This window comes from Poecilia formosa, unplaced genomic scaffold, assembly GCF_000485575.1.
Source record: "Poecilia formosa unplaced genomic scaffold, Poecilia_formosa-5.1.2 Scaffold635, whole genome shotgun sequence".
Classification (NCBI taxonomy): domain Eukaryota; kingdom Metazoa; phylum Chordata; class Actinopteri; order Cyprinodontiformes; family Poeciliidae; genus Poecilia; species Poecilia formosa.
The window spans coordinates 142,114-154,083 of record NW_006800574.1 but is presented as its reverse complement, the minus strand read 5'-3'; the positions used below and the strand labels follow the sequence as shown (position 1 = coordinate 154,083).

Genomic DNA, 11,970 nt, shown 5'->3' with positions numbered 1-11,970 from the left:
GCAACCCTGCATCTAGATTTACTGTTAAAGCACACAGTTTCTTTTTTTTCTCTTCTGAAACTCTTCTGCAGCTGTACAAATAGAATATTTCCGCCTATTTAGGGCGAGCCTGTCACTAAGACCAAAATACAAAGCTGCAATAACTCGGGGAGAACAACTCTGCTGCCTCCTTCGTTGACATATGATAAAAAACATGCATTATTAGCCACATACGGGCAGCAAAGTACTTTATTACAGCAGAAGGCGAGTAATAAACATTTTTTAAATTCTCTTTGAAATCTTTGTTTTAATTTAAACCGTCACGGTCTCTCCTCTACCTCGTGTTACACTCGATTCATCATCTTAAAATTAGGCTATGATAGCTTTTTCAGTGACAAAAAAAATCAATGGCAGCAGAAAAAATAAATAAATAAAGAAGAGGCAAACCAGAACGAGATTACATCTGGTTTATGTCAGCCAGGATGACGAGAAGCATGGCGCTCTGTTGTGTCTGTGGAATGTGTGTGCGATTGGTGAACTGTAAACAGTACTTCCTGAGCATGTTTTTTCTTCTTTTATTTCAAAACCAACATCCCCTACTCTCCTCTGTGTACAGTACTCATGTACTCGTCATGCGCATGAAAGCCTAACTAATTGAGGGCTTTTATTGACTTGCTTGAACCATTCTTTATTTTTCGCTGCTTCTTTGACTTTTAGAAAGTAAACAGGTTGCACCAAATTTAAATTATTATACATCACCTCTTATCCAACAGGTCAAATTATACATTGAGGTTAAAATATATGGGTTCACCTTCACTTGTATTTAGTTAAGCTCTCTTTAGGAAATTGTGGAAAAAGCACAGACCTCTTGTCACAATAAGCAAAAGCTTTGGGATAATTCACGATATTTGGCCAGGGCTCTTAGTAGAACAGGAAGAGCTCATTCATATGTGTCGTCATCCTGGCATAAACCCAGCTTTTTAAGTGCAGTCCACATGTTTTCAAAGGGTTAAAGGAAGCGACTATTTCAACAAAAAGCTTCATTCATTCCAAAACCAGTTTTACTGTGAAACTGCGATTGTTGTTCCAAGTTTATGTCTAAATTTTTGACCGTCCAGGTGTTAATTTGAGGGGAAGGTGAAGAATTTTTCTTACAGCATCCATTTTGTGCTGCAAAACAGACATCAGACATAATGCTACAGCCGCTATCCTTGGCAGGTTGCACAGTGTTCTCAGGTTTTGAAAGCCTCAACCTTGACCCTAAAGAAAGTGCCTGTCACTGCAGCCAAATAGCTTAATCTTTGTCTCATTTCATTACATTCAGTTTTACAGAGGGCGCAGGGACAGCCTGCGCTGGCAGCTGTACATTTGATCCAAGCTTAAAGGTGCTAATTTTAGAGCAGAAGCTTTTGTCTTGGTCAGCACTCTCTCAGTCAATGTTGAAATGAAACTGTCCTCATGGTGGACAGAGGGACAGTTGTTCCAGCAACTTCCTGTTTACAATAGCGTCGAGCCGTGGCGCCAATTAGGGCCAAAGGGTTGAACCTTGGACACAAGACGGTGGTCCAAAAGAATAATGGTTGCATTTTAAAACTGGTGTTGGAATGGGAAGAAACAGGCAAATATTAAAGCTTTGAAAATTACCCAGACTTCTCTAAAAAATAAAATAAAATACAACTCCGTTCCTGGAAAGCAACCCATTTAAATGAGGCCTTTCAATGCTGATAAATCAAGAATTGAATCTCATAGCTTTAAAAAGCATGTGTTTTTTCTAAAACTTGCGAAAATACAATTCCACAAAACTACAGTAGAGGATTTTTTCCCCCTCAGTACATCATTTTTCTGGATGACAGAAAGTCTCCTATAAATTCAAACATGTACTCCCAAAATCTAGTCTTTAGAAATCCTTGAAGTTGTTTGTTGCGTCATCATTTCACCACGTTTTGTATCTTGAACATATTCATGCCTGTTGATGTACGTACGCTTCTCACCTGCACTGCATGTGACCTGTCTTTGTTTGCTGCCTTGTATTTATTATCAAATTGCAGTATAAGGGCCTTCTTCTCAAACGCTCCCGAGCAATAAGGTTAGCGGTCGCTGGAGACTGCCGGGACTGGTGTCAAAGAAAAGTGGCAACAAGATAAATGTGTGTAATCTCACAGCTGTTACCGATTCGCAAACATCTTTCCTGAGGGAGCGGAGAATAGGAAGCTGCACTGGATGTGAGCACAAAATTTATTATAAATATACGTTTACATAACAATTCCTACGTCTCTCTCTATTTAAATATCTCGTTTAACCTGTTCTGTACATGTAACTGTATGTACATAATGTGTTGCTGCTGCTGTTACAAAAGGCCATGCAATATCTACAGTACAATAATACATCTATGAAACTTATCTCAATTCTCAATAAATAGTAATAAATTATCCACCTTCTACATTTGTACATCATATTGCACATCGTATTTTACATTACTGCTTTGGAATACAATTTTCCCTTTTCATGATGGCTTGAAGTTACTTTCAGCTGCTTTGGCTGCGTTTCACCTTAACGTGATGAGCTTCTTCACTCCACATCTTCAGAAGAAAGACATTTCAGCTGCGCATCTTTGTCCTCGAACGTCACCTTTTTGTTCCTCTTTGGGTCGATCCAGGAGTTGTGAATGATCGCGTTGTTGGGCGTGGGGTCGGCCTCGATGATCGACACCACGCGCTTTTTCATCTTGCTTTTCAGGACCTTCTGGAACTTCTGCCTCGTAAAGGCATAGAGCAGCGGGTGAAAGATGGTGGTCCCGTATGCCATCACCAGGAAGCCGAGTCTCAACCGCACCATGAGGTTGCTGGGACCCACACTCAGGATGACCGTGTTGAGAACCGTGATCGGCGTCCAGCACAGCAGGAAGGTGGACACGATCAGCAGGGACATCCTGAAGACCCTTTTTTGGCGTTCTCGCCTCTCTCTGTGGCGCTTCACGGCCCGCCGCAGGGCGATGATGACGGAGACGGACGTCCGCATGCCCAGCGTGGGATTGCGGCTGGTGCTGCTCTGGGACGCGTCTGTGGCCTCCTGTTGCGTTGACATGGCCGTCATGGACGGGCGCTTTTTCCTGCGAGCCTTTTTCTTCTGTGACGCGTGGAAACGTGTGCCGATGCGAATGTTGAGTGCCTGCAGGATCTTCGAGTAGGTGATTAGCATTACAATTGCCGTAAAGAAGAAAATAGGGATCTGAGCGAGCAAGTGATAATACAGGCCAGGTTCGGTGTAGTACTCGTTGCTGAGGGCCCCGTTCTCCACCACCGTCTGGTTCAGCTCAGCGTGGTCGTGAGCGAAGAAGCCCACTTCGATAAAGGGAACAAGAAAACTAGCAAAGGACAGTACCCAAATCGAAGCCAGCAGTGCTAGCGCACGACCCATGGTCAGAACCCTGTTGGCCGGTTTCACAGAGATGTCATAGCGATCCAGGGTGATGGCGAGCACGTTAGCAGCAGTGGCGACGCTTGCGAAGGAGACGCAGGCCTCGTGGAAACAGCAGACGAGGGCCATGTCTCTTTCCAGGGAGAGAAGCACCACCACAATTGTTAAAGGGATACAGCACACACAGATCAGCACGTCCAGAACATGAAGGTTCATGGTGACGATGTTGCTGACGGAACTAATGAGGTTGGACTTCATACAGTAAAGTGCAAGCACTGTGAGGTTGGAGCTCAGACCCAGCAGTATTTCCAGCATCAGGAAGCCCGTCAGGGAGATTTGAAAGCTAACGGGGTAAGGGTACGGGTCGGGGGCCGCCGGACTCATGGCACTGCTGATGGGCTCAGTGTTGTCGGTGACTGTGACGTTGCTCATGGTGGCTTCTTTTTGTCGGCAGGGGAAAATATGCATTATCCTGCAAGTTAGGTAGAAGAAGAAATAACTTTATAGAGTAGATGCTGTATTTGTTCATTTCTAGACAGTAAAAAACATCACATTTAATGCTAGAGTTATTGATGTCATTGTAAAAAAACAACACACTAAGGATAAGTCTTAGCTCAACGTCCTGACCTGCCTTGCCAGTTGCTTTCTTACCATATGTATTACCGGTAATGCATTATAGAGATGCGTCGTTCAGACTTTAGTGGCCCATTTGCGACTTTTATTGTGCTAATAAACATTTTCAGGAGATTTCGATTGGACTTTAAAAATCAGAAGCAACTACCTTCAAAATAGGTTTTACGAGCCCACCTGGTAAGAGCAGTCTTTAGTCGAGTACCTTAAACACTGAGTGTGCTGGAGAGGTATCGCTTTAGAAGTGGATGTTATTGTTTAAAGACAAAATGATTACGAATTAGCCATTTAAAGCTGCCTCTGCATCCTATTCGCAGTAGAGCTTTGGTAATCCTATTTAGTAACTGTAAATACCCGTCTCTGTGTCCAGTCCCTAAAGTATGCATCAGATTTTTGAGTTTCCGGCTGGCTGATCACAGCTCAGAAATACACTTGGTGCATCTTTAGACTGTATACCGTTAAAACAAAACATCTTACGTGAATGCTTCTTATTGCTTAAATAGCTACGTGTGATTTGGTTATAGATTTCACTTTTTATTACTGACAAATATTCAAAGTGATTTATAAAAAAAACCAAAAACACAGCTCCACTCTGACTAAACACGCCTCCATGTCTCCGAGTCTCAAAAATAGAAATTGAAATGTGTTTCTTTTAAATAAACGCACCAAAGACCTCAGTCGTTTCAACAGAAGGTCTTGATTTTATGTAATCACAAAAAGCCTCAAGAGCGGCTCTGCAGACACTGCAACAACTGCTTTGCATACACACAGTTAATATTCTTCCCCAACATTATTCAAGGTAACACAAAAACAAAGCAAAGGCAGCTTTAATTACCTTTCACTCCAGAACTATCTGAACACCAGGACTGTGTAGTCAGAGCAGGCAGTCCATGCTGGATCCACAGAGAGACGCATCGCATCCAAACATAGCCGGTGGAAACGTTTCCGCTCTAGCAGAGCCCCCCCAGTAAGGCTTTTCCTTTCACTCCATCCCAGAGGTGCACAAAAGCACCTGAGTGTCTCGCCAAAAATCCTGGCTTTTTTCGCCCGAGCTCCACGGCCAAAAAGCAAGAGCTATCGTCAGTGAAGGCTTGCTTTGAGGAAGATGTCAGCATTGACAAATCAGTTGGGAAAAAAAAGTGTAAGATGTCAGAGGATTCCTCTGTTTAAAATATTATATTCCCAATTTGAAGCGATTCAAGCCAACCAAGAAAACACTTTTTAAAAAAGTCTTCTTTAGCACAGTACTGGAATATGTAACTCACAAAGCACCCAGATGTTTTTTTCCTTCTCTGTTTTTATTCCGGCTTACGGTTAACGTTACGTGTCTTACGGTAAACTTTAAATGTGGTAAACTGCTTCCAAACGTTGGGATAAACTCCAAAAGGAAAGAGCTGTCGTTGTGTTGTTTGTTCCCCAGTATGCAGCAAGGTGGTGCTCAGAGTGTGCCGGGAATAGGTCAGTACATCCAGACGATGTCGAGGCCTTTGCCTCCCCGGGGAGCGCTAATGGAAGAGGCCTTCACTCTCCAGCCTTCACACCAGTCTTTGTTCTTCTGGCTCCAGTCAACGTTGACTTGTGAACCGCGCTCAGGCCTCCAGTTTTCCCCTCGACAGGCAGCGCCCTAAATCATCGGAGACTTTGCCGCCACATGGATGTCCAATTACCATGACACATGGGATCGCCGGTAAGTGGACGCATTGTGGCTGGATTCAGCAGTCTACGAGAAGGTCATTATCATGAAGCAATGGAAGTCGCTTCTTCAGCCGGAGAGCAGCAATCGCTGACATCAATTTGAAATCGCGGGGCAGGATGTCATCTGTATATCCTTCATTTGTATGTCTCTGGATTACAGTAACCTGAAGTGAGAAAGGAGGAAAAAAAGGAGAGTAAGTGACAGAGGGAGTGAGATGGGGGAGTGAGAAACAGCAGAGGGAGAAGGTGGGGGAGGGGGGGATGTGTGAGCGAAACATAAGCAAAGAAGCAACAAGGAAATTCCTAATGACAAAGAACGCAGCCTCTGATCTTTCATCGAGTTCCACATGGACTTCACGCCATTGTTGTACCAATGCATCTTTATTGGCAGACATTTTGCTATTTATAAAGCCACAGCGCTGATGAAATGGTCATTCAGTTTTCATGACCAGACTGGCTGCCTTGAAGCTTTAGTACAGAGTGATCCCTTTGGGGAGTCTGTCACAAAGACGCGATTACTTTGTGTGTAGCTCCTTGTTATCCATGTAATCTCCTCAAAGAAACGTCTCGTCCCCTTTTCAAGGTTGTTCCGGCCGTAGGAGATTCCTTCACTTAAGTCAATCGCACTAAAACATCGGGGGAAATGTTTGGTGTGAGTGATGCCTCTGTACCATGAAGATGTGATTGCACACACTTCACACAGTTGAAGCTCTTGCTTCACAGAGTGCATGTGCACTACAAGATGCACACACATGCAAACTTCTAAGTAAAGATGCCAAAAACCTTTAGCTTGAGTCATTGTTCATGAAATACAGTGCAACTGAGAATGTGCCGGACCCAAGACTGTGCACTTGGGGCTTCGTCTACCGTCGTGCCCGCGTTATTTATAGTCTGACTTTAAATCAAGCCTACAAGTGTGCAGTGTCCTATCAAAGCACAGCAAAGCTCACCATGTGGAGTAAACAGAGGCTCCAGAGCCGCTCCGGTCACCACACTGTATCCTCTCCTCCCATCGCTGCAAAACAGCTGCAGGTCGACTGCTGATGATTCTGGTTGATTTCAGGGAGCACTAAAGGAATCACACCTGGTTTTCTTTGAGCAGCCAAGAGTCTTCAGTGTTTTCTTCATTTAGAAGAAGTCCAGCAAAGAGTTGTCCTTCATGGATAAATGTGACATTTCTGTTTCTTCCTCTTGTCTTCATTTTTGTCACCAGCTTAGACTGTGTGAATAATCTACATCAAACTAACTCTGTTACGCTTCCTCTGGATTAGAGTGCAAACCATCACACTCCCGGTATCTCTGCATCTCCCACTCTCTCCTCTTCCTCCCTCACATCTTTGCTCCCCCTCTCTCTTCCTCTCTCTCTCTCTCTTACTGCGGAGGTTTGCAGTGCTCCCCCAGTCCTGATTGGTCTGCAGTAATAGGCTTAACCCTTTTCTCACCAGCAAGGGGAGGTGTTTCTCGTAGTTCTGCCTCTGTCCTCGCTTCCCCGCCGCCTGTGCAAGCCCCTTAGGGATTCGTTTCAAATGCTCCAAACGTGTTTTTGCTCTGTGACTTTTGATGTCGGTGTGCAAACGCGCAACGCTGCTGCAGAGACACAGACTTTTTAAAGATAAGGTGATGAAAACGCTGCGACGGTTGTAATTATCACGTAATGATGGAGCAATGTGTTTGTGAGGATTATGAGGCAGGAAAGAGGAGCAACATTTGTTTTGAACTGATTTCTTTTGCACTTACATAAGTCTTTGCACGTGAGACAACAGGGCTGTCAGAGGAGAGATCAGTTCTGGCAGCTTTGAGTGGGAGAAATGGATGGATGTTGCAAGAAGGACTGAAGTCAGAAAAAGCAGAGATAGAGTGCTGCAGTTCTGACTTATAGTGGCAATTTAGTAACTCGATCCGATCAGCGGGGGGGTTTACCATCCTCTGTTCCTTTGTCAGGTACAACCATGACCAGAGGCTATTCTGGCAACTCACATCCTTCCTTTAAAGACAATGGAGGAAACTTTGCTCTCTTCTCAGAAAGGCAAAAGTTTTTGTCAAACAAGACATTTTTTCATTTGTTTTTTTGTGTGTTTTTTTTTACATTAGTAAACAAACAAACAAAACAAGATTCTTATCTTTTGGCGCTGGATGGTTGCTTAATGGACATTACTTTAATTATGCCTTCTATGTACTCAGAAGTCAAAATGTCCAGGATTTATAGTTGGAAAAATTGATAGAGTAACTTGGAATCTTAACAGAGTTAGCATGTGTTTAATGCAAAGTTGTGTGACATATATTGTTTTTAGTAACATGATATTTTTGTGATAATTTACGCTACATGTGTCAAACTCATGGCACATGTCAGCATCAGGCCAAGTGTTGATGAATGCCTTTTCTTTGCCGTGGTTTAAAAATAAAACTGAAAAAAAACAACACACTTTTCACCTGAGTGACACCTTTGTGTAATTGTCATATTGATCTTCATTTAATTTTTCTTTATCTAAAAGCACAAACGTCACGAGAGTCCTTGAACAGTTTAATTTTATAGTAATAAGATTCACTACAGTTAGTGTTAGGTGTAACCTGGCCTTTGTCTTTGTACTCTGTTGCTCTTGATCCTCATCTCCCCTCAGTGCTCCATCTGGGCTTTCTCCCATAGAAGGGGATTTCTCTGTTAGAATTTCAACTGGGCCAATCAGTGAACAGAAGGAGAAGAAGTTTTGAACGACGTCAAGTTTCTGCCCTGTTTCAGAACTGCAGTCTGACTGTAGTATGGCAATGAAAAATCATCATCATTAACAGATACTGGCTTGAAAACATCTGTCTGTATTTAATTTATCTATAAAATGTGTTCCATGTGGTGAATTGAGTAAATTAACGTTTCAATAGCATTCAGATTATTAACAAATGACTAAGTTAGAAGTTCTCAAAACGTGATGAGGAACATGGACTAAGTTTTCTTTATTTTGGCTTGAACTGGAAGGAAGTGATAATTCAAGATGCTCCCTTAGCTAGCACAGACATGTTTTTATGAGCTGCAAGAATTTTACATCCCAGTTTTGGGGATTTGTTTTATTCATCGACCTCCACCCATCTATCCATTATTTAACATATTTATTTCCAGGGGTCTGGTGTCTACCTGCAGTGGTCAACGGGTGCGCGGCAGGCTACACTCTGGACAGGTCGCCAGTCCATCGCAGTATCTATTCACCTATGAATAATAAATGGGATTGATCTGAATTGGTTTTGCACAGGTTAATGCAGTGCTTGTTTGTCTTCTCTGTGTTGCACCCAAGATAATTTTGTGACTGAACTGAAATGAGTAGAAGAATCAACCAGCTCTTGTTAACTTGAAAACAAGCAAGATCCCAAACAAACGACCAGAAGTACACTCCAGAATCAATAACTCATATAAAAGGCATGGTTACAACACAAATTGCCCCTCTTTACTGCTGGAGCATGGCACACAATGAGCAAGAGAACAGCCTGATTTTCAACAAAACAAGCTGCCACACAGGTTGGACATATGAAACTGTCTCTGAAGGCCAGTTGGACAAAATCAGAGACAGTTTGGCTCAACACAGGACCACTTTACATTAGATCATGAGTATTATAAGTTAGCTGAAAATTTATTGTATGAATTTACTTGGTATGATTTGTTTGCTTGTGAAATGATTGCATAGATATATATTTTTAGCACATATTTATATTTAGTTCCAAAGGCTGGAACAATATTTGCTCCACTTGGTTATTAGAACAATATTTCCATGGTAACAAACTTAATTTATTCAAAATTCATAGATTTTTGAATCATCATTTTTCCAGGGTGCTGTGATTTTTAAAGCGCTTGTGCCAATAAAAAATAGATTTACATGAGATTTGTAGTAAAATAGATGAAAACGTTGTTGGGGGGGGGGGAACGTGAAAGACCCGAACAGAGTTATTCAAAATGTTATTCATGCTGAAAAAGAAAAAAGTCAGAATGTAACATTTCCCTCTCTGAATGTCAAAAACTGCAATTTCAGGAGATGTCAGAAAACAACATTTAGTCACCGAATGCTAATGTGTAACATCTACTTTCCGTGTCCCACTTACAATGTGGGCTTTAATTGACGCATATTGGAAGTGGTGTAATGAGCTTAGCAGCCAGTCGGTCTGAGAGTCCTGATGGAGTCCATTATTGACACCAATGTCAATCCTTTTAATGTGGGAATAGAGGGAAAACCTTTATTGTAATTTGGTACAATCAAGGACACTGGATCACACTCGGATTCAAGTTGCTGTTCCAGGTGACGTGCACAGAGCATCGCTGTTTGTGGGATGAAGAGAACCACATATGAAAGCTTCACATTACATGAAAGACATTTGTAAAGAGGAGCATCTTTATCTGTAGAGGTAGCAAAGGTGTGAAGTTCAAGACAGAAAGAGAAATCTCATTCCTAAAATCTCTTTATCATTCAGTAAACCATTTGGGTCGTTAGAAAGAATATAGCATGATGCAAAAGCATCGCATCAATGTGCATCCTACATCAATCAAATAATAAAAAAATATTAATTTACATATGTATTGTTGGTCTTACACCAATGGCAAGCTGTCAGCACTTGGAAGGTACTCAGCATTTTATTTAAGTAGCTCCAGAAACAAAATAATAAATGAATAAATGCTTGTGCTGTAAATAAAACTAGAAAATGTGCATTTCTTGTGAAAATGCAGCTGATGTACACTGAATGTTATTGGTGAAAATCCAAAGATCCCACCCAACTAGTATTGGAAATTGGTGCAGAACAATGCTTACAAAGCCTAAATTCTAAGGTCACAGCGGTTTATAAGGGAAAATAAGCTAATAAGCTAAAACTAGCTAAAATACCAATGATCACATGTAGGCTAGCACTTGCATGTTGACCTACAGTCACATAATCCATGCAGAGTGAAAAAATCCATGTAAATGCTAAAATTAGCTAAAAACCCAAAGCTAGCTAAAATGCAATGCTAACACCAAGGCTAGCAGATTGACCTACTGTGAAAAAACTCCATGTAAAAGCGAAAACTAAATAAAAACCTTAAACAAGCTAAAATGCTAAGTATAGCATCTAGGCTAGCACTAGCAAGGTGACTACAAAAACATACTGCATGCAGTATGAAAAAAAAACAATGTAAAAGCTCAAGTTAGTTAAAATGATTAGCATAAAGAGTATCATTATTATGTTGGTTCGTGCTAGCATGATAGCTGACAGTGCTACATCTAATTCACCATAGCATTAGTACATTAGCAACCAAAGATCTACTGGATGTAAAATGCTTAAACAGCATTTGTGCAAAGCTATATGAAACAGTCCTTTAAAACTAATCAGTTTTCCTCAGATAATAAAGATGTTGAAACCTCAAATGGTCTTTGTTTCCTCCCTGACATCTCTGAAACTGGGTGATTCATTGCAATTAGTTAGACAGAAACTGAAACATCAGCTGTAAAACACAAATTACATTTTTTATTGTAATTCTCCTGCTTAGTTGGACTTTGTATGTGCCATGGCTGATTTTCTTGGTGGAACAATAATCTTTAGAAGTGACTTCTTGATTTTGCAATGCTACTGCAATGCAGATTTTGGTTTGCAGTTTTTGGTTTTAAGGTGCCGTCTATTCATCAATAATTAAAACAATTCTCGTCGTAAGGTAGCATTGAAGAAATAATTCTATTGCATCATTCACCTAAGAAAGTAGAAACCTTGACAATGGCCTAAATTACATGCAGCACGTCTCTTTTTTTTTTGGTGAAAATATTCCACAAATTTAAAGAAGGCTTAACAATATGAAAAAATGTTTACCTGTAGCCTGAGCCTACTTATGGATACTCATAAATCCTTCTATTTGAAAACGTTTTAAAGATCTGCACCAAAAAGAAACAGCATTTACCAAACCTTAGAGTTCAGCAGAAGAATGAAGTTAATATTTAATTTCACTTCATTCATATTTTATATCACTTTCTTTGCTGTCTGGTTTCAACTAGAGCTTTTTTTTTTTTTTTTTTTTTTTTGCTCCTCACACTCTTGAGTGCCTTTAGATGTTCATGGATTTGCTGTGTTCATTTGCCTGTTGAAAGCCTTGAATATCTTCGTACGCCCTCCCCTGGTGCATACTTGTGGCGTATCTGTGGGAAGTACAGGCTCTCTTTCTTGGGTGTGATGAAGAAAATGTGCACGTATTGTCCCTCGCTGGTCAGTAAGTCCACCGGATGCAAGCCAAACATCAGCAGGTAATCATGCAGC

General features: G+C 41.3%; 1 protein-coding gene across 1 annotated transcript; it reads right to left on the bottom strand.

The window, feature by feature from the left end:
• Nucleotides 1-266: 266 nt before the first annotated feature.
• On the bottom strand, nucleotides 267-7,089 carry LOC103130437 (probable G-protein coupled receptor 22). The gene is made up of 3 exons (XM_007541829.2): nucleotides 6,672-7,089; nucleotides 4,862-5,885; nucleotides 267-3,868 (listed from the first exon to the last, which is right to left on the bottom strand). The coding sequence occupies exon 3, from the start codon at nucleotides 3,862-3,864 to the stop codon at nucleotides 2,548-2,550; it is 1,317 nt and encodes a 438-aa protein (XP_007541891.1). The 5' UTR covers nucleotides 3,865-3,868; nucleotides 4,862-5,885; nucleotides 6,672-7,089; the 3' UTR covers nucleotides 267-2,547.
• Nucleotides 7,090-11,970: the final 4,881 nt, after the last annotated feature.

Bases quoted from the DNA above. Each gene is read 5' to 3' on its own strand.
- LOC103130437 (XM_007541829.2), bottom strand. From the start codon at position 3,864: ATGCATATTTTCCCCTGCCGACAAAAAGAAGCCACCATGAGCAACGTC.